This window comes from Botrytis sinoallii (assembly GCF_014898435.1).
Source record: "Botrytis sinoallii strain Bc 23 chromosome Unknown BSIN_008, whole genome shotgun sequence".
Lineage (NCBI taxonomy): Eukaryota > Fungi > Ascomycota > Leotiomycetes > Helotiales > Sclerotiniaceae > Botrytis > Botrytis sinoallii.
In genome coordinates this window covers 991,956-1,016,728 of record NW_024066035.1, presented here as the reverse complement: position 1 = coordinate 1,016,728, position 24,773 = coordinate 991,956, and the positions used below count along the sequence as shown (strand labels likewise).

At 42.0% G+C, this 24,773-nt stretch overlaps 8 protein-coding genes across 8 annotated transcripts; 1 reads left to right on the top strand and 7 right to left on the bottom strand.

Annotated features, from left to right (window-relative positions):
* Positions 1-207: 207 nt before the first annotated feature.
* Positions 208-738, bottom strand: EAF02_005331 (uncharacterized protein; the record flags this gene model as incomplete). Its single annotated transcript, XM_038901379.1, has 2 exons — positions 208-615; positions 673-738. The coding sequence occupies 2 exons, from the start codon at positions 736-738 to the stop codon at positions 208-210; spliced, it is 474 nt and encodes a 157-aa protein (XP_038758719.1).
* Positions 739-1,916: 1,178 nt separating this feature from the next.
* On the bottom strand, positions 1,917-3,095 carry EAF02_005330 (uncharacterized protein; the record flags this gene model as incomplete). The annotated part of the gene is made up of 1 exon (XM_038901378.1): positions 1,917-3,095. One exon carries the CDS (start codon positions 3,093-3,095, stop codon positions 1,917-1,919), a length of 1,179 nt encoding a protein of 392 aa, XP_038758718.1.
* A 3,228-nt stretch (positions 3,096-6,323) lies between these two features.
* EAF02_005329 (uncharacterized protein) lies at positions 6,324-8,589 on the bottom strand (the record flags this gene model as incomplete). Its single annotated transcript, XM_038901377.1, has 4 exons — positions 6,324-7,413; positions 7,465-7,992; positions 8,220-8,246; positions 8,492-8,589. The coding sequence occupies 4 exons, from the start codon at positions 8,587-8,589 to the stop codon at positions 6,324-6,326; spliced, it is 1,743 nt and encodes a 580-aa protein (XP_038758717.1).
* Positions 8,590-10,541: 1,952 nt separating this feature from the next.
* On the bottom strand, positions 10,542-15,755 carry EAF02_005328 (uncharacterized protein; the record flags this gene model as incomplete). Its single annotated transcript, XM_038901376.1, has 5 exons — positions 10,542-11,581; positions 11,730-13,610; positions 13,737-14,559; positions 14,612-14,816; positions 14,890-15,755. 5 exons carry the CDS (start codon positions 15,753-15,755, stop codon positions 10,542-10,544), a joined length of 4,815 nt encoding a protein of 1,604 aa, XP_038758716.1.
* Positions 15,756-15,819: 64 nt separating this feature from the next.
* On the bottom strand, positions 15,820-16,755 carry EAF02_005327 (uncharacterized protein; the record flags this gene model as incomplete). Its single annotated transcript, XM_038901375.1, has 3 exons — positions 15,820-16,106; positions 16,216-16,311; positions 16,560-16,755. 3 exons carry the CDS (start codon positions 16,753-16,755, stop codon positions 15,820-15,822), a joined length of 579 nt encoding a protein of 192 aa, XP_038758715.1.
* Positions 16,756-17,961: 1,206 nt separating this feature from the next.
* EAF02_005326 (uncharacterized protein) lies at positions 17,962-19,005 on the top strand (the record flags this gene model as incomplete). Its single annotated transcript, XM_038901374.1, has 5 exons — positions 17,962-18,173; positions 18,245-18,416; positions 18,573-18,599; positions 18,743-18,768; positions 18,825-19,005. The coding sequence occupies 5 exons, from the start codon at positions 17,962-17,964 to the stop codon at positions 19,003-19,005; spliced, it is 618 nt and encodes a 205-aa protein (XP_038758714.1).
* A 1,259-nt stretch (positions 19,006-20,264) lies between these two features.
* Positions 20,265-21,814, bottom strand: EAF02_005325 (uncharacterized protein; the record flags this gene model as incomplete). Its single annotated transcript, XM_038901373.1, has 5 exons — positions 20,265-20,480; positions 20,575-20,924; positions 21,024-21,671; positions 21,723-21,743; positions 21,796-21,814. 5 exons carry the CDS (start codon positions 21,812-21,814, stop codon positions 20,265-20,267), a joined length of 1,254 nt encoding a protein of 417 aa, XP_038758713.1.
* A 1,334-nt stretch (positions 21,815-23,148) lies between these two features.
* On the bottom strand, positions 23,149-24,762 carry EAF02_005324 (uncharacterized protein). Its single transcript, XM_038901372.1, has 3 exons — positions 24,625-24,762; positions 23,705-24,527; positions 23,149-23,656 (listed from the first exon to the last, which is right to left on the bottom strand). The coding sequence occupies exons 1-3, from the start codon at positions 24,634-24,636 to the stop codon at positions 23,487-23,489; spliced, it is 1,005 nt and encodes a 334-aa protein (XP_038758712.1). The 5' UTR covers positions 24,637-24,762; the 3' UTR covers positions 23,149-23,486.
* Between the last annotated feature and the right edge of the window lie 11 nt (positions 24,763-24,773).

Below are 24,773 nucleotides of genomic sequence, written 5' to 3'. Positions count from 1 at the left end.
GAGAGGTATAAAATTTCATAATACGTGGAGAACGCATGGATCGTATGATTCTACCTATCTCGAGTATTGCATCATGGGTTGAACCTTCAGAGATGTCAATGATCAAGTTGAGAGAGGTTGCGTATTGAGGAAGAGTCGGAAGTTGGGCGTGGACTCAAGGCCTCACTCAGGCTGTTGACAAGTAGTCAATGGTGTCGCATCGTCCGGCTAGTTCTCAACTTCACATCGTATTTCATCTACCTCCCGAATTACGCTATTGACAAGTGACTTCATAGCCTCACGCCCTTGCTGTACCTCATTATAGAGCATAGAAATTGGCTCAGACCAGACTGTTCTAATTGGTAAGGGCATGGTCGCTGTCAATGATGATATACGTTCTATATCTGATAGGAGTGCTAAGGTTCGTCTTTGTGAGAGCTGTATTATTTCCGCGAGGTTCTCCAATGATACGATTGGGGGCCATTCTCTCCACGTTTCGTTGACTTGGGTAACGTTGTTATCATCACCGCCCATCTTAGCTTTGTCAGTGGATCCAGCTGTAGAACCACCAATGTGGACTGCGTTCTCGAAAATGGGAATTGGATCAGCAGATACTGTCTTTGCCATGTCTTGCATCTATAGAGTATTTATTAGTAATCTAGCATCCAGGAGACGGCAACGAGGCAAGCATACCTGGGTCTGGCTAGAGTCCATTGAGCTATTTACCGTAGTTGGATCTGAGTAGTTTTGATTCGTCATATTGCTGTAGAAGAAGACCTTAGGAGTGGATTGTGATAGTTAGGTGGAATTGTGTAGTGTATTGTTCGCCTGAGCAGTGTTGTTGTGGAAGTAAGAAAACCAGTGCTAAGTGCGAAATCACTCAACCATTAGCTACTTTTGCCTTGCCTCTTATAACTATCTAGGACAGAGGAAATATAAGTTTCACCGGGTAAGAATAATACCTTATTGTGGTATGGTAAGCCTAAAGTAGACAGAGATCATCTATTTAGTTCAAGTCATTGTGATCAACCTGCTTAGGCGCCCATCTCTGACCACTCAACGCAGAGATTTGAGTGATTGAACCGCGTGCATAGCATTTCTCCCTCAAACTATTGTAATCAAGCATGCAGGTGTTCAGCTAGTCACTCCTCCCACAACTCGAACCAAACCCTTGGGTCATTGAAGCTCGAGGAATCCACCAATGGTCATAGTCTTTGGAATAACCTTGATGGGACATACTACCGAGATCCATGACAGCCACCACATTATTATCCCAACCATTACACCACTCATTACACCAATCCAACATCAGCCACACAATCCCTGACACACACTAGCTTGTGATGACGACTTATCTCAATAAACATACTAATTATAACTTTCTGAACCCTCGCTTGCTTACTAGTTTATACCAAAAGATATTATGAGCTATTGCGCTGAGTTCTTTAAAATATAGCTCAAAGATAATAGTTTAAATCTGAAATGATCTCTTATTTAAAAGATTATTACAATCTTTTTGAAATAATAGAAAAAGAGAATATAAAGTATTATTCTTTTCTTTATTTTGAAAACAAAATATAAAATTTTATATAAAAAAAACTTACCTGAAAAACTTATTTGAAAAACTTATAAATTTTTTTTCTTTTTTTCAAAAATATAAATCTTCGAATTAAATATATATATATATATATACTTTCTATGTATTTGAATTCTTATTAATAAATATTATCTTAATAAAAAAACATCTCATATTCACTTATAAATTTATTTAAAGACTCAGTATATAAAATATAACTTATAACTTAAATTCCAAAACTACTTTCTAATAAGAAACAAACTATCTAATTATAAAGACTCGTATACATATGTTGCCTAGATCATTTCATCTCACTCTCCCCTCCTGCCGCCCCTCCAATCTATCTTCTCCAACTCATCGCTTAAATCTTCCCAATACCAGCGTTCTTAAGAACATTAGCCTTGGTGGTTCCAACATCAGCAACAGCAGCAAGAGTCAATCCCTTTGCAGCAGTCAAAACATCAGTGTTCGTTCCAGCAAAAGATCCAGATGAGACAAGGCTGTTAGCCTGGCAGTCACGGCCAAGGATCGAAGCACATTCTGCAACACCACTGCTTGAAGACCAAAGAGGGTTGCTGGTAATGTCGAAGATGACGGGTGTTTGAGCATTCTCGAAAATGTTGCCCTCAGCAAGGACCTTTGCTCCTTCGCCAATTTGGAATGCGTTTCCTGCGACATTGGACCAGTAGTTGTTGGCAGCTTGGAGGAAGACATTTGGTGTGACGGATGAGTGCAAGCCTCCAACCTTGGGTCCACGACCACTGGTGTTGTGGATGTAGTTGCCCTTGAAAGTGACAGTATCTTGGGATCCAGTGAAGTAAAGTGTCCAGTAATGGTGGTTGTTGCACTTAGCAGACCAAAGAGTAGTACCATCGAACTCAGAGTTGGTAATGGAGACACGGTTGGAAGCACCTGGACCCATGGTAATGAATTGACGACCAATTCTGGAGATCTTGACGTGATCGATCCACAAAAGATCTGTGCCATCAACCGAGATAGCATCTCCACCCCAGATGTACTTGGGGTTCATCTCGACGAACTCAACGTTCTGGATAATGATGTTCTTAGCACCTGCAATGTAGAAACCTCTACCCTTAATCTTTCCAAGAGCTCCAACTCCAACAATGGATTTGTTGGAACCGAGCTTGATAGCATTTGGAGGAATACTGGCGACATTGTAGGTGATGGTTGGCTTGGGAAGAGATTGATCAGCATTTGCAGGCTGTTCACACCAGCCATTGATATCGACTGAATCCTGTCCGGCACCATTGCTGCATGTGTTTGAGAGGGGCGTGCAACCTTTCTCAGTTCTTGTGAGCATACTGTTTGTGAAATCCCAGGTCTTGTCAAGGACAATGGTACGGGCAACGTTATCAGAGAGCCAAGTAACAAGCTCGCTGATGTCCTTTGGGGATGCAGCAACAGCAGATCCACCTCCAGTGGCTGAAGCAGCGAAACCTTCAGCTTTGCCAATGACTCCAGCGGCATCAACTGCGATAACAGAGAGCATGAGAATAGCGAGGGTCTTGAATGAAACCATGATGATTGATTGAAATGAAGTTATTGATATAACTTTAGAGAAGGAACGTTGGTGATAGATTTGCTTGAGTGTAAGCTGTGTTGTGAAGCGAGTGAATTGATTGAGTGAATGAGTAATGAATGGATGAGTCGATGAGTTGATGAGTTGATGATATTAGAATACCTCGAGACTTTCAACGTCCTTATATACTATTGACCTTCCTACCGTATAGGAAAAGGGGGGTTTTCAGAACCGATATACAACTACTTGAATTAATGCATCTGCTATACATCCATTTAAATTTTTAAATCCGTTTCTAATCAGATTTAAATTAAAACTGTAGTTTTCAATATTCTGAAGTGAATTAGTATAGTTAAAGCTAATAAATGGTTGAAAACAACAAGTACCTAGTTGAATAAATTGAAGCTAATACAGGGATTATCCGACATACCTTAGATTTAAGGCTTAAATCTGGGCATATCCTTATGTAATCCCTAATCATGTTGTCCAGAATCCCATCCAGAGTCGGACATTATCCCCTCCATTATCTCCATGCCATAAAGCATTACCTCGACACGAGAAGAAAGGATTTCCAAAGGCCACACACTCCGCGGATAGTCACTTTGTCCACCGTAAACAATATACTTGACTTTTTTCAAACTCTTGATGGTGAGAATATTTTTTCCCAGAAATACTTGGCTATGTCACTCATTGCACTGCTTAAAAAATCCAATGCATATTCCAAGTCATAAACATCAGCCCATAGGAGGAGGAAAATGCCGACAAAGGAGTCCTCCAGATTTCCTTGGCGAGAAGATTGCTTGCATAGTCATGGTAGAGCATATTCGCAATCGTGTATTCATCTCAATTGACCTTCGCAAACATCCGATGATCAAGTAAGATCCTCGAATATTTTCGATCCGCCCTCTCATCTCATCTATTTGACTTTTATAACCTTGTAACTCTGGACGAACTCAGCAATATTCTCGAATACACCTGGGTTGTTGTTTTATACTTTTGAGGCGTTCTGAGCGCACGAGGTTAACTGACTACAAACACCCCCAAAAGAATGCCATGCGAAAATCGATGTTTCCTAAATCCAATTCTAATTACTTTTGTATTTAAGGTTATTATGCATCAAGGCTGAGGAGGGGAGCTAACTCGAAGCGTACTCGAGTTGCGATCGCTAAACGTCCCATCATCCCATGCCAACCTTGAGAACCCTTATCATCAATCAGTAAGCTCCAGATTCTACACTCATTTAATTTCAGGATACCAAGTCAATGGGAAAGTTCCATCGCCATGGTGTGACCGCCATCTAATCAATAAGATCATGGATAAAATCCGTTTGCCGTTTGCCGTTCTCCATTCTGAGGATATTCCGGATCAAACGAATCCCTGAGATGATTGAATCTAGTTCCAGTTAGCAATCATGGGGGGTGCCGAGGGTGTGTACTTATCCACGTTTCGACAATGATCACATGACATGACTAGCTAGCCTAGCCATGCCATGATCTGATAGCTATGATCTGATATGTCAAACTCAAACAAACTTACATCTAGTCTGTAACAGGAACACTCACATCCGATTTCGCAGAGCCAAGATCAAGACCCAAAAATGGTTAGCAGATCCAAATTTCGAATCAATATTCTATCATACCAATCAATATCAGTATATATACCTATTCAAGAAATCCAGAATATAGATGAACACCCATTACAATTTGAACTCCAAAAACAATATCAATCTGTGTTCGGTTCCCAGCAACCGCCAAGAATGAATGATAAGCCACCTCCCTTCACATACTAAAATATAGATCTTCACATGAAACAAACATCTTGAAACACCGTTTCCGTCATTTTATTGTGATCTACTTTCCGAGAAGTAATTGTCCAGATTAAAATCGATTACGATCAACCATCAAATTCACAATATATCGTCATCTTATCAATTTAATCAAATTCCAATCATCCATCATCAATCTTTTCACTCGCGTAGTTCCTTCCACCCACCAGCACCCAAATAAACACACCTTCTCGCTTACCCCATCTACTCCACCAACCCCACCACACCATATAACCTCATCAAAAAGCAACAAAAAAATTGCAAAAAGAATGGGAATCAGATGGGATCAAACCACCTTATTAATTTTCAATCCAAACTGAGCTAGTTTGGCGGTGCTGGGAATCGAACCCAGATTGAAACGGATCATTCGTGAGATATCCTGTGAAGGATGAGCCACAACGTCACGTGCTACCATTACACCACACCACCTATTGTATTTGATGGAAGAAGGAAGATTTTGTTGGTATATGAAGAGTTAAACAAATGTGCGGGGTACACGGTGGGTGATCCTCGGATAGCGGAATGGTGGGGCGGGGCCGTCTTGGGAACAACATAATTCGAGAATTCCGAGGCAAGCAATGTATCAGAACTGAATTATAGACAGAAATACCTTTACATTGAAAACATTAATATCAGTAGTATGGTTTTGCCCTTCTAATTTTTGTATATACAGCAAGTAATAAATCAGCAGCATCTAAAAATCCCTTTCCAATCTTCATTTCTAAATCCCGATCATTCGATCTGTTATCAATTATCGAAAAGAGTACCTATGACGGGTACTATTATTCATCTCAAAGTCTCTTTTACATGCAGAAACGGGATTATCATAATTAGACAGCTTACAACCCTATAGCTCACCGTCCTCAGAATGCAATAATTCAATCGACTATTCATTTGTATCGTTATCAGAATAGTATATCTGTGGTTCTATATAGGTGTGGTCCTCGAATCATTCTCTGAGAAGACGTTTCTAGCAATTTGAATTTTGAAGCAATCGAGCTTTGAGTATCTGGTAGGTAATTATTCTACAGGACTTGACTATGAGGGAAAATATAGGGATTTCAATTACAATACTGTACTGTACCGATAATAGTCAAATCGGGGCTCTTGATGAGGTAACAAGTTAATTTCCGTTTCACGGTCAATATTAGAAGAAGGAATATAAGACCGCATAATTTCGATCAATCATAAGCATATGCACGAAAGCTTCAAGGAAAGTCGGGTACTCTAAACGCTATTACTATTTTCCAACAAGTCTTAAATCGTTAGGTATCTAAATAAAGAGCTGGTAGCAGAAAGAATATAGCTCTAGACCTTAAACCACCGGTGACTGTAAACACTGGGTATATAAAGAAAGCCACCTTTTCCTCTTGACTTTAGAATCCAGCCACCAGAATTACAAACTACCTGACGTCAACCCCATGCTCATTCTTTGGACTCGCCGTACTTCCTCCACTATCATCTGCAACATTCTCCCTATGGACTATTGTCCCATTTTCACTTTCTTTTCCAAAATCGTTATGTACAAGTACTCCCCCACCCGACATTTCTTCTATGATCTCGGGAGCAATCAACAACTTTCCATCGGCTCCATATCTATGCGGTTGATTCTTTGCAACGCTAACTGCATCAAAGAAACCAGTCGTGTTCTGAAATATCGTGTCCATTTCCTCCAGAGATCGAAACGCAGTCTCTGGATAAAAGAAATAGACGGCTGGAAACATGGCAGCATTGATGACAGCGAAAATAATGTAGGTTTTATAACCAATCGAATTGAATGCAACTGGTGTGATCATCACAACCATGAAGTTGAAAATCCAATTTGCAGATGTGGATAAACCATTAGCTGGTGCACGAATTTTGAGGGGAACAATCTCAGCTGGGTATAGCCAAGGAATTGCGAGCCATCCAATTGCGAAGAAGGTGTTAAAGACGAAGAGGAAAGTGGTGGAGACAATTCCCGGTTTTTTACCACCAATACCCTCTTCTGACAAGCGTGTCATGACAGCGAGGATGACCATACTTGCTATCAATCCAATTGAACCAAGTAGTAAAGACTTGCGACGACCAAACTTTTCGATTGTAAAGGGAGCAATGAAGGAAGCAGCAAAATATGCCGTGCCGTTTCCAGCTGCGAGATAACGGGAAGTTTCGCTACTCAAATGGATATACTGCTCGAAAATTGTAGCCGCATAATAGGTGATGACATTGATACCAGAGATTTGTTGCATGACTTGGACGAAGTATGCGAGTAGGACGCGATGGAAGTTACGGTCTGGGCCCATGGTGAACATATCACGCCAACCAGAATTTGCCGCTTCGTCAATTTGACTAGTAATCTCCTTCAATTTGATTTCAACTCTCTGTGCGATTTGAATTTCAACAGCCGCTTCGTCGACTTGCTCTGGGGAGTCGCTAGATTCTTTGGAAGGAACCTCGAGTGCTGTAAGGACAGCTCTAGCCTCCTCAATATCACCTTTTAGGACGAGCCAACTAAAAGATTCATTAGATCGAATAAGGCCAAACATAGGAGTAGATACATACCGAGGGGACTCTGGAAGCTCAAGGATAGACACGAGTATTATGAGAGCTGGTAAAATCTGGAAAGCAATTGGAAATCTCCAAGCCACACTATTATCTCCCGCCCGTGAGGTTCCCAAGTCGAGCCAATACGATAAAGCAATACCTCCTGTGATCATAGCACCCTGGAACATGACCATTTTTCCTCTTTCGTGTGATTCCGACGTTTCTGAAGCCCATGTAGGGACTGTACTTGTATTCATGCCATTTCCAAAACCGGTAAGCACTCGCCCGACAATGAATTGTGCAATACTAGAGGAAGTTGCCTGAAGGATAGCTCCAACAATCATGATTGAGGAACCAAGGAATATCATCCGACGACGACCAAGACGATCTCCAAGAAAGATAGTAATAACGGCACCACCAAAACAACCCAGATTGTAAGAGGCCACTACTAAACCTTGATCAAGAGCCGTCTGATATGAATGATTATTAACTGTGTCGATTTCCGGAAATGTTTTTACGAAAGATGGGAGAGTTAACAATCCTCCCCTGTTAAAATATTAGCTCAATTACTTGGGGCTTTTGTCAGATTGCAAATCATGGACGGAATAAACCGCACACCAATATTGAATTTAAGACTAAGCATACTCTACAAAATACCATATCAGATTTAATCATCAAATGGTCCTTGAGGCTTATATACTTGAGATCTCAATCTTGATGTGCCATTTATTTCGCCCATCGCGAATTGGAATTCTTTTGAAATGCAAACTTACATAACACCTTGATCGTAACCAAAAAGCCTGTGAATGAATTAGCTGTGAATTCTTGTTACGCAACTCAAACCGGAAAAATATCGGAAATGTAACGTCTTCGTCATAAGGAAGGTAACCTTCGATGGTAGCATTCAACCCCACCTCCGCCTCCGCCTTCTCCAGAGCGGGCCGTCTCCACAATCTTGCACAGTAGCAGATTTTGAGTACTTGTTTTGCTGCGTAATGCAAAATCTGAAAACGAATGGAAAGGAAAAAGAAAAATAAACACTCACAAAAAATCTATCCCAGAAACAATGGTGATCAAACGATTCAGTGATTTCCCCTTGTAGCCATAGTATCTTTCGCGTTTTCTACCTACACCCCAAGCCATGATTGAGAAGTTCTGATACTTTGAAGTATATGCTCTGCGTATGTTGATATATGAGATTAGGATGCTGAAAGATATCTCTCAATCATATATGCTTATATGCAGTAGGTACAGGAAATGAGAAAGAGTAAAGTAGGACAGACGAGAAGAAATGAAAAAGACCTGTGAGCAGCAGATCTCACCCATCTTATACACATGCAATGGGACTAAGCAGGAAGGAAAGCTCATGCTACCGATGGTTCTCTTGATACTGTACGACCAACTAAAAAGGTCATTGTCAGCGATTTAGGAAGGTGGTGCGCAAATCCTGAGCGACTTCTCCAAAGGATATGGCAACGGATCCAATTAAACTCTCTTGGCTCGGTCATAGAATCTTAGAGACTCTCCATACGCAAAACAGAAACAACATTCTATTGGTGATGATGCTTCAAGGATTTTTCTTCTTCTGAGAAACTGGGGAATTTCTCAACTTCGGCAGTTTTGCTTGGGTGTAAAAGTTGGAGAAAGTTGGAGAAAGCTTAAACAGCAAATAATAAAGCTTCACCCCTTGCATATCCGTTAAAAGCCGAGGGCCAAGAGAGCACCATTCTAGTGTGCTTATGTAAGAAAACTTTCCCCGCGTGCCCTAAAAAAACTCCCCGCAAACAAGAGGAGTAACATTGAAGCTTGATACTGATGTATTCTTGTACTGTACCTAGGTATACATAGGTATGTAACATGTTCTGCGCTCTCTTCATTCTTGGATAAAAATTATGTTTCGACCATGAAGATGTCACAGATTACGGCGGGATTCGGCCGTGATTGATTTGTCAGGCAAGGTTGAAAGTTACCATTGATAGTAGAAATGCCTATCTTCTTGACTTTTTGATATACGGTTACTACGACATGAGCAACAGTCGTCAATATCTGGTAATTATCAAACAGGGTTCTAGATTTCATCGCAGAAAAGAGTCGAGTGACCTTTTTCCCATATAGTTCCTTCGATGAGTTCAAAGTGGCTTGGCAGATAACTATAACATCCGGGATCATATTCTAAGGCAACTTTAGTCGAGATCGAATAGTTCATCCAGATCCTAAAGTATGATGGCATTTCTACTTCTTGCCCTACGTAGATGAGACGTCATATTAAGGTTGAAGGGGTCCGGACCCCGTTGTTGATCACAACGTTCGACTACACCGTACAGAGTAAGAGAATGAGCTTCAAATTTCAATAGTTCTATATCTAGAAGGATTTCGGTGGTATTTAAGAACAAAGTCAAATAGAAAGGCCTAGTCTCACCCGCAAACGTGGGGTATGAATGTGCCCAGATCCTAATGATCAAAAACGGCAATTCCACTACTACGATGGTTCGACATAGGTCGAGTTCGAGGGCTTCTTCGGTCAATACCAAAATGTGTCTTTATCCCATCGGATCTTAGCCGTGTTACATTACGTGCATATTCTCAATACAAGGGTTGCTATAGGCGCGGGTGTTGTGTTATGGCCGGCTTCTTCGGCGTGCTCCGCACTGAAGTCACCATGGCGAAAGAAACTTCTCTGGCCGAGATCACGTTACAATGCAAGCTACGATCCTCTGGCATTGTAATATTTACCTAGTAGGCAATGCACTCACTATACGTGCGTTGCACCACCGGTAAATATCATTTGCATGAAACTAGAAAACATTTTCGGTTCTCCTCATGGCTCTTCTGTTGGGGGTTCTTACGGTCAATCGATATAAATTCTGAAGAAAAAGACACTGGCACGATTGAATTGAGGCGTTTTTACTGTAGTAATTTGCAGTCAAATCATGCTACTTCAAAGTAAACCACTTAAAGAAACTCTACTGATTTTTTCTTCTTCTAAAGGTTTTCAATTTATCCAGTGATAGAAATTACAAACCAGGAATGTGATTTCTTGTTACGATCAAAACAATTTTGACCAATCCATACATCCCTTCCATAAATTCACCCCTTTAAGCCCAAATAGCTCTAAACTTCTCATCAAATTCCGTCTTCAACTTCCTAAATGCTCGATAAACAGTCATCAACTTCTCATATTCTTCATCATCTGTTGCACCCGCACCACTCTCCTTTTCCTTCTCCAAATAGTCCTCTTCAGCAGCCAATCTATCCTCACCAGCATCCCAATCATCGACTACCTTCTTTCTGCGTACTGGCTGAGCTTGTTGAACTTCACTGGATGGTCCAGAAACAGCTTGAGGAATGGAATCTTCGGCCATCTTCTCATCATTCTCATTCTCAACGGAATCTCCTGCTCCCATTACATCGAGTAGTTCTGAATCTGTATCTTGACCTAGACCGAGATGTAGGGCAAGGGACGTGGCGATTGTAGCTAGTACCATGGAGAAGTCATTAAGTACGAACCAGACGTCTGATCTGCGGATACCGTTGGCGTCCTCGAGGGGTTTTAGAGAACCGTGCTTGAAGAAATCAAGAAGATATGAATTTAAAGGTGATCTTGTTTCATCGGGGTGAAGCTCCAGATGTGGAATTACCGCTGCTTCAAGGAAGACACCTTCGCGAGTGGAGCTGCAAAGATCTTCAATAGTAGTGAAAGAGTCACCTAGACCAGATAGAGCTACAAATGGCGATCTAGCGTGCGGACTAGGCAAAGAAGGTAGGAAATCAAGGGTCGTATTTCCACTCGTCTTGCTTGTTTCATTTGGACCGACTGGACTTTGAGTAAATGGCAAAGCATGTTCGTCTTCAGTAATGTGTTGCTCGGCAAACGTCTTTACGTATGTCGAAAAGACATCTAAAGTACTCTTATTATGACCGCGAAGTATGTTAGCTGCGTCTTCTGGCATGGGGTCGAGGTACACGTTCGATGGTGAACGGTGGATTTTCTCTGCCTCTTCGGGATCATCGACTTCTCTAACAACTCTACGACCAAATAGATGACTCAATACGAGAACCATTGTACGCAGTACTTCGTCCGAGTTGGTGTCAATATCTGCACAGAGCTTATGAAAGTATTTTCCATTGAGAAGAGCTGGCACCCGTTAGTATACAAATTGTAATTGAATTTAACACAAAACCGCACAATCTCAGTTAAGAGAGATATTAATGAAAATGGAAGGTCGCACTCGCGTACCAGCATCTCTTCACTGAACTTACATGAAGTAGAAGGGAAAACTTACCATGGAATGCAAAACTCGAATTTTCGGTAAAATAAAGATGCGAAACACAACTGGTGAAGTTGACGGGTTCACCGCCGGGACCAAGAAGTGCGTTCCTGCGTAGATACTCGATAGAAAATCTTAAATGATGAAGAACTTGCTCTTTGAAACTTTGACCGCCAAGATACAGTCTAGGCTGAGAAAGAAGGGAATTGATAGCTCTAACAGCATATGGCGAGTTTTTAGAATCGTTCAAAAGGGAGAACAATCGTAATACCAATGTTGTCGTGATTGGAAAGTGACCTGTAAGCTCAGGAAGTCGAGAACTGAGAAGGCGACTTGCCCGCTCTCTAGAGACACCCTGAAATACAACGTTACCGAGTAGATCAAAACCACGACGACCTGAACGACCTGCAGCTTGACGGAAATTCAAGGCAGTCAAGAACACAGAGTCTCCGGAGAATACAACAGTGGCACACGGCATGTTAATACCCAAACTGAGTGTACCGGTTGCAATGACAACTCTCAAGAAACCTTTACGGAACAACATTTCTACACACTGTCGGTATTTTCGGTTCATACCAGCATGATGCACACCGATACCTCTCTTCAGCAAATCGATCAAGTCTTCTCTAATTTCCTTGCGACGAAGTTGTCGGATGAAACCATCGAGTTCTTCTTTTTGCAGACGCTTTGGATCAGCAAATGAGAAATCAGCTTGGGGTGCAGTTGGATCGAAGAGATCCAAGGAAGAAGATCCATCTGTTGCATCCTCACGCATTCGGTCCATCTTTGACCCACCTTCGTCATCTTGGGTAGATTTCTTGGATGACTTGACCAGTTTACGACCTTTCTTTGCCTTCATTTCCTGGTCCTTTTCATATTCGTCCATCCGCTTTTTCCAAGCTGATCCTTTCTTCCATTGTTCTTCCGATTGAACTAGCTGGTTCAATAGAGTGTTTGCAATGCTCTCACAAGCAGATCGGTCATAATTGAACAATATAGCTGGTAGGGCACGACGCTTGTGCAATTGATATAGTAATGGCAGAGTTGTAGCTTGTAGATCTAATGGGTCAATGGGCTTAGTCGCAGAATCCGAGATGCTGTCAATTGAAACATCGTTCTTGGTCTCAACACTTTCTGGAGTCAGTTCCTTTACCACATTGGCAAATTGTGATTGACACTCTGTCATCCATTGAAGCAATACTTTCTTAAGGTTCTTTTCCCATGCAAAAATATCTGCTTTTCGAATACAGGATGGCAATGCCTTTTCAGGTTTTAATGATTCAGGGACACTGTACTCCTTGCTTTGATGTTTGACCATGGCTTTCCATAGCGATAAGCAATCTCTAGGTTCAAGTGCAAGATCTTCAGGCATTCCTCTTGAAGGATCAACCAAACTAGACACAGGGTGAAAGGATTCGAAGCCTTGTAGACCATCCAGACCCAAACCTAGACCGAATGAGTCTCCGAGACCTTCGAAGTCGAATTTCTTAGGTGGCTCGTACATGAACTTTCGTAAATCGGAGTATCTGGTTGAGTGCTTGATCATCTTTAACTCGGATCCATTCGCCTTTTGAGTTTCTCCTAGCCAATCCGCAAACTGCTCAGGATTGCCCACAGTTGCAGAAAGAGCAATGATAGGGCATGGTGATAATAACAAAAGTTGCTCCCATACCACACCATCTTCAGATTGTCCAATAGAATGAATTTCATCGAAAATAATACGCTTCACTCTTGGAGCCCACGACTTCGCATTCGTTGGTGATAGAAGCATAATCTGAAGAATATGGGGTACAGTGACGAGAATTTGACAACCTGTAGAATTGTTCACACGATAATCTCTAGTGTGAATAGCCCACACTCCTTTACCGGCTTGAGGAAATCTCTTGGAGAATCGACCTAGAAAATAGCATTATTAGTGGCAACTTTCATAAAAAGACAAAAATTGGAAGAAGGAATCTCTTTTTTGCTCCATAATCTCACAAAGTTGAGAGAGGAAAGGGGAACAAATGCGATAGTGCTTACCCTGAACTTCGGCTGCAATCTGATTGACAAGTGCCTTTGTTGGTGCAACATAAACCAGAACTCCATCGTTATCGGCTCTTAGAATTTGTTCCATGGCGTAGAAACTGATGAACGTTTTACCAGCAGAAGTTGGTGCTACTACGAATACACTCTTATTGGCATCTAATTGATCGAGCACATCTCTCTGCCAACCATCAGGAACGAAGCTAGAAACACGTGGATCTGGCTTTGCATCAAGCATTCTGTCCATATAAGGACCGCAATGTTCCAGCTGAAATTCTGATTGAGAAATATCAATTTTCAAGGACAAAGTTGGAGGAGGATACTTGAAGGCAAAAGACAGCTTTCGATCAGCACCAAGGACTTTCGGAGATGAGAAAGCGTCCGAAATACCAACCAATTTGCATATCTTTTCGACATGCTGAACGATCTCTTTCGTGATAGGTGCATTGGTAGTGCATATAGATCTTACAGTAGTCCAAATCAGTGCGACTACGTGGTAGCCATTAATTTTCTTGTTCTGCTTACAGTACCCTGCCCACCAAGACAGTAGGCATTGGAGGATGAAAGTGTTGATATCTCCTTCAAGAATTTTTGTTCTGGCATTATCAAGATTGTTAAGATATTGTTTGGCGCGGAGATAGCGATTTTCATCGTTAGAAGTCAAATCAAGATCCTTCATAATCATAGACCACGCAAGGAAAGCTTTATCAGTCTCTGTATCTCCTTTCTTTTCCAGATTTGCAGCACGGATCTGATCAGCAGCTGAAAGCCCACCGCCCTTTTTAGTGCCTTTCTTAGCATTTGATGCAGGTTTTTTGTTCTAGAAATTATTGTCAGCTTTATTCAATTGACCAAGCGCAAAAGAATCATACATCAGCTGGGGCTTCTTTCTTCGATTTAGGAGCTGGATTTTCGACTTTACTCGTCTTTGATGGTTTCTCCTCAGCAACTTTGACCAGTTGCTTGGGTCCCACCACGATTGTCTCCGGTTCGAGTGCTTTCCCCTTTGCTCCTGTCAAACTCGCGGCGTATGATGTCATTTCACTCATATAAAATTGATTTGTCCGAAGGGGATTACTGTAGACTAATTAGTATCTGCTTTACTGCAATTGGGTCATCTAGAGATTAAGCTTGAATTAGTGTTACTTACCGCCATTTGGACACTTTCTGTGCCACAGGAGCTTTTGTAATAAGAGGCTTTTTGTGATTATGCCAATGACTTGTTTCTCTGTAAAGCTTCATGGTACCAAACTGTGCAGACAGAGATGAATCTGTTTCAACATGGATACACTCCAAATGCTTGTTGAAGACAGCATTAGTGAAGGGTAAAACTGTAAGATCATCCGAGCTTGAGTCGGAATCTTCGCACGGGGTAACTTTGACTGAGGATAAATCAATGCTTTTGTCCAAGGAAAGTTCTTGACTCGAAAGTTCCTTGGTCAGATTGCAAAGTACGAGCCATTCATCTTGAATCGACTGAGGAAAGGGGTCTAATGATTCGTCGCACATAGCTTGTATGACGACACGGAATAATCGGCCATCGACAAGATCATGAGGATCTCTTGTGATATCATTGGTTTCAACAAATTTGCTCCATATCGGATTGTTTAGAATAACATGAGCAACATCTGCAAATAAGGACAAGAAACTAGTAATTTCCTCTTCGAAGTCATTGTCGAATTCAACAGATGGGAATCGACGCTTTGAAAGAGGGATTTGATTAAGCATAGCGCTGTGTAAAATGAGGGCAGAAGCAAAAAATATGTCAGATGTGTTTTCTTTAAGAATATGAGAAGCAGAAAGAACAGAAACGCATGATCTTTCACTCAAGTGAATCTTTGCCGACGCAGCAGACAACTTTTGGGTGATTTCGTCGTCAACGGAAGGCATTCCACTAGAGTTATCCGATTGTGAATCTTTGGCAAATTTCATACGAGCTTCTTCAATGTCCTTGGTGAACTTAGAACAAATAAGCAGCTTGCGTTGGCTTGAGACAGTCATGCTTTCCACGATCATGGTGAAAACCTTTGAATCTCTGAACTCTATGCGATTAATGAGAGCAATATTGAGCTTGTGGGAATTAAAAAAACCATATCAATCCTCGAAGAATGGTCTTTTCTTCCTTCGATGAGCGAGGTTGCTTTGCCGTTGCAGCCCCGTCGTGCGACATGACAAAGTGTATCGGTGTAGCATGAAGATAACTGGAGAACTCTTTACTCTCCAAGGAAGGGAAAGTATTGACCACAATCTCTGGATGTGATAATGGTAATTTGTGGTGTAAATGTTGTCGAATCGCTGTTCGAGCGAGGAGATACCGAGCTCGATGTGTGGATTTCACTCCTGGTGGTACACATAATTGCCGATTCTCTACCATTCAAGTTAGAATTATTAATCGGCCCCAAGGATAATGAAGGATTTGAATTTTTGAATGATATTCAGAAGATCAAGAGCATAGCTTTGGAGGGGAAACACATACCCTCGAAGAAAGCAATGTGGAAGTTGCAATGTCTCTTGACTAAATTCTCAAGGAATCGCTCCACTACGTATACGGCATGAAGCAGTTGAAATCCATCTGAAAGATATTGTTAGCGCATAGTCCTTGTTGTGAATGACGTGATTGCTAGGAATCCTTATGTCGCTCTGATGTCGTCTTCATAACGACATGAAACTTTCATCCTTGGTGTGTGATGTTGCACATCTTATGTACTCAAAGCACGTATTCCAAGCACTTGGTAAAATCCCCGATATGAAATTCTCCGAAGAGAATCAATACCTGGGGAATCCAAGAGCAGCACATCAATAGGAACATAAAATCATTACCTTGAAAATCAATCCTTTCATCTGCGAAACATTCTCTTAAAAGAGAGTCTCCCTCAAGAAGAAATAACTCTTTTCCAGCATAATCTCCTACAAGGTCAATCCACATAGGACGAGTCTCATCGTACCAACTCAAAATAGAATTTAGAAGCTGAGTTGTCCCGTGCACCTCCACCGCAACCCCATCGGAAGTCGCCATATGTAATTGTGGCTTTGTCGATGTGACCGTTTCTGACTATCAAGATTTGTGTTCTCTGCAATGATTTCTGATATTTATGGATGAAGGTAGATTTTTGGTTAATGTGATGATCTGTGAAGCTGTTGAAGAGCGAAAATTTTGAGGTCGCGTTTGCCTTTGCTTGCCTGAAATGGTAGTATTGTTTCCTAGTTTGCATGTGCTGGATTCAACTCGCTTGTGCCTTCCGTATTCTCTACGTTTGCAAGTCACGTGAAAATGACGTCGCTACATGTCTGAATTGATACTCAGAGACATATTCATGATTAATTTTCATTGATGGATATCGAGCTTTTAATTCTTTAGAGAAGCTTGGTCGATTGAGTTTTATTTATTAATCATGAAAGTTATGTTGCTTTCATCACGTTACTTGATTCCACATTATTCTACCGTTTCGTTCGGGTAATATTCGGCCCGTTGACATGAAGTCTTGCCTGTTTGCCTTGTCACTTGGTTGAGATCGGAAAACGGTGCGCGACCCTCATTCCATCTGGCGGATGTATAACCCGTTTTTAGACTAAGTTATCCGTAGGGTGCTCTGTGGGCATCCATACGTCTAAACTTCAGATTCTCGCTCCACAAATACCTATGCTTACAAGTCGATTTTCAAAATCTCATCTGTCAGATCAGAGAAACACATGATGCGTGGCAGCCGCAACCAACAGAGGCAAGAAGATGTGCAAACTCCTCTTTTGCAGTTTTCTGGGACGCAGGACCCTCCATAGTTCTCTATTCGAAGATTGAGATTCAAGTGGTTGGTCTGGAGCCTGGTTGGTGTTCTGGAACTCACTTTCGAAACTGGTATGGTGATGCGAACGATTCCTCTAATCGCATCAATTGTATCTTATAAAGAACAACTATGCATCAAGGTATCTCAGGATATAAATAAACTTATAATAAATTGTCAAAAAGATTATGCAATTGTAAGTGAGCTGGTGCTGATTTTATATATCTTCTACCTTTTGGAATACCTACCCATACTTCTTTTGTCTGGTATCTACAGCAGCATGGCAGATCAGTACGGTCGGTGATCGATTCTGTTTCTGGGCAATCTGGGATTGGTACTGAGCTCAACGTGGACTACTGGTGTGATCTGGCTTGTTCCTGGTTTGGATAGGTCCCGTATTAACCTTGATTGGGGGCGGGGCAAGTGTGCCCCTTGCTATTCTCATGACGATTGCAGCAGCCGTCACATCATCAACTCAAAGAGTCTCAGTCTTCTCTTTTATACACGGTACAGCTTTGGTAGTGGCAATCCTGGGCTTTGAACTAAGTTCGGCAACGATGAAATCTTTGGGGAACTATGTCACACAATTGGTTGGTCTCGCATTGATGTCCTTGGCTTTAAGCTTAAGCCTCCTCCTTCCAACGGGGGAAGTAGCGTAGCTTAATCATCGGCTTCTGAGCCGGAGACTGATTCTGCTTCAGAATATACCAATATCTCGGGCTCCAGAACGCAGCCCAATAGCAGCAGGCACGTGGTTAATAGATCATTTCATGATCTCTTACAGATTAGATGTGCCACCCCGTTGTTAATTGCTGGGCTCTTCGCTACACTCGGTCAGAAGGTTCAGATTTTAATCCTCCAATATATGCCAGAGCAGTTTGACATCAGTTTCTCGGAAGTGAGTCATTTCGAATCGCCTGCTGATTTTTCTCGCCTTTAGGCCAACACGTTTATCATTTTTGATCACTTAGCGAATAACATCTCAACAATTTCAAGTTATTGAACTAGAAATGAGAATTCCAATATATTCTTACTTTATAAAAACATTAAATAGATTTTCAAGTATTCGAGTTTTAGAGTAGTAAGAATAATCTACAGATTTGATGATTGAAAAGGTCGAAAGATTTCAAGTCCCTTATTATCTTTTTGATTGTATTTAGAGATAACTTTAATTAGTATTAGATTTAGTAATTGTTGTTCTAGTTATCATTATTATAGTATTAGTTATCAAACTATGCAAATCCATTAATGTAGGATCTTTCAGCTTTTTATTAAACAATATTCTAAGTTTCAACAATATTCTAAGTTTCAACAATATTCTAAGTTTCAACAATATTCTAAGTTTCAACAAAACTCTCAGTTTTCTTTTCCAATACTGGATGCAACTAGAAGTCTCCCCCGGAGCTATGTCACGTACTCGAGAATTCGCACATCACACCCCCTCAGAGCCCAAACCCCTCTCTCCTATTACCCTCTCTCCCACCTAGCCCTAGCATGGCAGCATCGAAATCCGCAACCTGAATGCTAGCTACACCCCCTCAACAGTCGCTCTCCACAACATCACCCTCTCCATCCACGCCGGCGAGAAAATCGGATTCTGCGGTCTCAGCGGCAGCGACAGCGGCAAAAGTCCCTTACTATCCTTTCTTCTCTGACTTTTAGAACCCTCTAGCGGATCCATCATCATAGACGTATAGACCTCTCCAACATCAACCACCAAACTCTTCGCAAACAACTCCTTATTATCCCTCAAGATACATTTTTAATCCAACAGACCATCCGCTACAATCTAGATCCTCTAACACAATACACCGATCCCCAACTCATCGCTGATCTTCAAAAAGTCCATCTCTGGTCCCTCTTCTCCCCACTCAACGGTCTCAATACGATCGCTGCCTCTAATTTCCTCTCCCAAGGACAAAAACAACTATTCGGACTCGCGCGCGTTATTCTCGCCGCATCACATAGATCAGAAAAAGGAGGTATCCTACTCCTCGATGAAGCAACAAGTAATAAAGACCGGGAAACCGACGAGATGATGCAGAGAATTATTCGAGAGGTGTTTAGAGGATATACGATATGGTTGTGGCGCATAGATTGGATAGTATTATGGATAGCGAGCGGATTGTTGTGCTTGAAAGGGGGAGAGTTGTGGAGGTGGGGAGTCCGAGGGAGTTGGTGGGGAGGGAGGGAGGGAGCTTTTGCTGGTCTTTGTGGTGCGGGAGGGAGGGAGGGAGAGGGAGAGGGGTGGGTAGGATTTAGAGTTTGGAGTATTACTGTTTTTGATCTGCCTACTGACATTCGTATTTAAGTCTTTCTTGTCTTGGTTGTTCATCCAATCACGTTACGATAACGAGAAAGACTAAACTTAGCTACAATATACTCACTCACTCAAGAAAGATATAGCCAAGTAGCAATTGAATGGCAAGTAGTTTAAGACACATTTCTTCACATATCTTCATCACCTAAATTAACTTCAGAGAAAAATGGACACAAAAATATCATAGTGTTTTTTGATATTCAAGGTAAAACTCCCCAATAGTACTCGTAAAATAAAAGTCGTCAAAACGAAGGACAAGGTATCATCAAATAGAATAAAATAAAATCGAACCAAATCAAATCATATGCCCTCAGGCTTTCGAAAATCTCCAAACGCGCAGAAAACCATCAAAATCCACAATTACTTCCCTTCCCTTCTCGCCCTACCCTATTCTCCTCTTGCCCACCCCTCTCATTCTCTCCCTACTCAAGCACCCGAATGCGCCGCAATCCACTGACCCAATGCGACCGGATTTCTCGTTTGAATAAAAACAGTCCCCGGTCCCGTGAACTTACACACCAATCCCTCTCCACTACTCAATCCACTAATAATTCCTCCCGAAGCCACGCGCTCCAATACATATTTTGTGTTCCAAGCGACGAGATGTCCATTATCCACTATGTATCGTTCGCCTTCTTGTAACTATTTCCGTGTTATTAGGTTTCATGTGGAAGAAGGAGAAAATAAGACCAGCCAGGGCAATAAAAGAGACGAGAAAAAAAGGGGGGAAACATACATCCTTCCTAATAATCGCGCCCAAACTACTAATCCACAACAAACCCACTCCACTAATTTTATAAACAAACAAACCCTCTCCACTAAACATCGCTTTTCCAATTCCCTGTCTCTTATACTCTTTAATAACACCTTGTGTAGAAGCTAAATACGCATCCCGTCCTACACTCCACTGTTCATTACCCGTAAGTCGAATATTCGTGATATCGCCTAGGGCCGAGGGAGCGAGGAGAAGTTCTCCCGGGCCGGTAAACGTCGAATGTGCCATTTCGCCTCCGATGACTAATTTTTTCATGGAGAATTTGATGGCGCCTTTGAGGGTTATGGTGGGGGTCATTGCGATCATTGCGCCTTTGATTGGGTTAGCTATGATTTATTCTCTTTGCTTTTACTCTCCCCCCAAATAAACATCACATTATCCGACGAAAGACTCAAAAATGGAAAACAAACCAGGTTTAGCAGTCAATGGACATCCCATCGCTAACTGAATCGTCACAATACTATTCGTATCTCTATGACTAACGCGATAGCTTCCCCCATTGAATGTTCCCACATCATCTTGCGTGGTACTTGCTCCTACGAAATGTGCTGCGCTGGGCGCTCCATGATCCAAATTGGTCGTGAGACTTGTATTGAGAGCTGGTTTTTCGGGCGGATAATCTGATGTATTTGTAGTGGGATTGGAGCTTGGTTGTGCAAAGTTGGGATGATGTGTTTCTTGGGGGGAAACCGCGGAGGAAGAAGCGTAGGCTTGGGATTGTTGGGGTGGTGGTGTATGAATGGGAAGAGTATGTTGGCCACCGGAATAAGAGGGACGATGAGAGAAATTTGGGGGAGGTGCATATTGTTGTTGTTGGGGAGGAGTAGGTTGAGGGTTAGGAGGAGGGGTATAGCTTGTTGTAGAGGTGGAAGGGGGAGGAGGGTAGTAGGCATGCGAGGATTGAGCTAGAGGAGAAACAGGAGGAGCAGGGTATTGAAATGAGGTTTGATTTGGTGGTGGAGAGGTTGGCGGAGCAGCGTATTGGAATGAGGTCTGGTTTGGAGGAGGAGAGGTCGGTGGAGGTGCGTATTGTTGTTGTTGGGGAGAGGGAGCGGAAGCTGTAGTGGAAGGTCAGAGGTAAATTCTTAGCATATGAGTGATCTCCTTACCTCCATTACCTCCAGGAGGAGCTATCAAAGTATTAGCAGTTGCATTTCTCTCAAGTTAACCAGAAATACTTACGAGGATAATATGTGGACATCTTGAATGACTTCAAGAATCAAACAATCGAAAAAATCAAAGCTATATCAGGCTTTGCTTGAGTACTTGTAACTGCAGAGCTGAATTCCAGTCAGCATATCAGCCCATCTTATTCCATCTCATGAAGCTCTGAAGCTTGCCCCGCACTTATTTTCTACCATCCAAACTCTTCAACACGCAGTACTCACTCACCAGTTCAAATCCCAGTCCAAATTCAATAAATCCAATACTCAATACTCAATAACTCACGAATTCTACAAGAACTTCAATCAATCAATCAATCATAAATCCAACAGAAACTCAAAACATCATCTCATCGCAAACCCCCAAAAAAAACAGCAGCTCCCTCTCATCATATAAACCCACCCATCACGCATCTCCTCTCCCATGCAAAATCCCATGCATCTCACACCCAAGCTCCCACACCTCATCTCACGCCCTCACGCCCCGGATTGGCCAGCGCGGTTCTTGGTGCGGGCTGTGCTATTTTCGTTTGTCCTCTGCGTACCAATCATTCTTCCAGGATGGAAATAGAAGCTTGGACTTTGCGATATTGATATCGATCAAAAATGGAGCCCTAAAAATTCCCGAGCGCTTAAGTATTATATCTTCACCAAATGGGTGAGATGGGGAGACTAGATAATGGATGTGTTAGGTGCTGTTTACCTAGGTATGGATATGTATAGAAAATAATTAGACATATTGATATTGTAAATCTAGATTCCAGATTCTTTCTTTGGCTATTCATCTATTGGTAGTAGAGAACCTATCGTTTCTTAATGTTATTTCTGAAAGATATTTGTAGCACATCGATACCACCTAATATACAGCCCTACCTAGGTGTTTCTGCGTTATCTAGCTACCTACCAAGTACTCACACAGGCACATAGATACATACCTCAACACCAGCATGTATTCATATATCACAAAAAGTGTTATCCGATTCACAATCCATAGTTTTCCAAGCACACCACACTTCCTCTCCGCGCATCTTTCGTCCAACCACCTGCACCATACACTCCCTTGCCAGACACACTTATGAAAGAACTACCCCGAAATATCCATCATCCATTTGATTATCTATAGCTATTGGTGATTAAAGCGATCATAAGACGCGTACTCTACTACGTATTCTTGGATAGAGAACCCTCAACATGTCCTACGATGACCCTTAAAACTTTATTCTTAACTAGCTTCTCTAATTTGATCCGGGATCTAAAAATCTATATACCCATCATCATTCCCATTGAGACATAATTCAGATAAGAGCACAAACAGTCCCCGAAGCTAGATTTTTAAAAAGAGAATCCAAATTCAAATTGTTCTGGCATTCTTCAAGTTGTTTATCAGTCATTATTACCTACCTACACTTCCCCGTCTTACGGGATACAGACATCAGTTATAAAATCTTCAGATCCGAGTTCAAGCATTGAAAAGTAGTTAAATTGGAAGAACCATTTGTTCAGGATATCTGATGTGAAATTTTGAACCCGAAATGATCATGTCACTATCAAATCTTGTTTGAAAACACCAAAGGAAAGCTCATAATGTAAAATCCCAAATTTCGACCTAAGTACTCTATATCTGTTATTTTTTTCTCCTCCCAACCTGCGCAGAGAAGCAAATGGCTAACTAAGAATTGGTGTACGCCCCCGAGTCTTTGCCTCAACACTCTAACCTTGTTGTCTTCTTCTCTTTCCGACTTGTGCAGAGAAACCGGTCTTGATGGCAGTGACGGAACGTCTAGATCCGCAAGAATTGCAGGTGATGAAAAACAATCTGTTCTCTCCTTTGTTGAGTTCGGTATCTGGGGATCGGCAGGTTTTGCAGGTGACGTATTCCACTGTGAAGAAGGTTAGTAGAGCCTATAAAAATAAGAAACCAAACGTACTGATATATTTCCTCAAAACGTTTTCAATTTGCTTCTGTTGGAAACGACCCTTGATAACCAAACGTCTGCTACCATCAACGGAACCATTGGTACCCAATTCAGCAAACAGATATTGAGTAACGTGCTCATCAGTTCTCTTCATACGTTTGCAAATCTCGGCGATATTGGCAAAGATGGTCTTCTTGTTTCCTTCACGCAGACATTGTGGAGGAGGAATCTTATAACTCTTGGAACCGGAAGATGCGTGGTCTGGGTTCTTGGCTGCGAGCAAGGTGAAGAATCTGGAGAGGAGTTGTTCGTATGAAATTACTTTGGTCTCGTCATGCGCCCAGATACCTGTTCCCTTAATCATATCACCATCATCGACCGGGGTTTCCTCTGCCGCCTTTTCACCCTCGCCTTCGTCGTTGAGATTTGCAGCTGCAAGTCTGGCTGTGAAATCATCTTCGGTATCCTTGGGCTTCTTGCTTCTCTTCTTCTTCTTCATTGTCGAGAGATCGAGACCACCATCTGCAGCAGCTTCATCACCTCCCTCCTCGCCTTCCTCAACCTTCTTGCTCTTCTTCTTCTTTTTCTTCATCAACGACAAATCGCCCAATCCATCATCTTCCTTGGTTGCGGTCGCATCATCGCCATTGCCTTGGAAAGGATCAGTAAATGCGCCCAAAGCTTGAGAAAGTGGCGGCGTACTAGGTGAATGTGACTGCGCCGTTTCTTTAGTATCGTCGTGTCCGTCTTCCTTCATTGTGACTTCCCCGTTCTCGTCTACAATCGTAGTTCCGTCGCTGAAGGCTACGGATTTGCGTGGTTTGGCGTCAACTTCCTGTGGTACGTTGTTAAAATCGGGCCTGAAATGAGAACAATCAAGATTTAGGTGGGGTGAAATTGATTCACAAAGCATAGAGCGATTGTTAACTTACTGTGTCGGCCATGATTGCGCTAGTGATTGTTTCGATGATTATCTTCTGATGGGAATAATCCTATAGTATTCCTTTGGCGTTGTTGTTCGAAATGTGATGTAGTTGTGTGTGTTCGAAATAAAAGTTGCCCGCACTCACTCGATATGTAT

What these genes read in the sequence shown, in the direction of transcription:
- EAF02_005324 (XM_038901372.1), bottom strand. An exon ending in CGTTTTGAGGAAATATATCA is followed by an intron (nt 23,657 to 23,704) that starts GTACGTTTGGTT and finishes CCTTCTTCACAG; the next exon opens with TGGAATACGTCACCTGCAAA.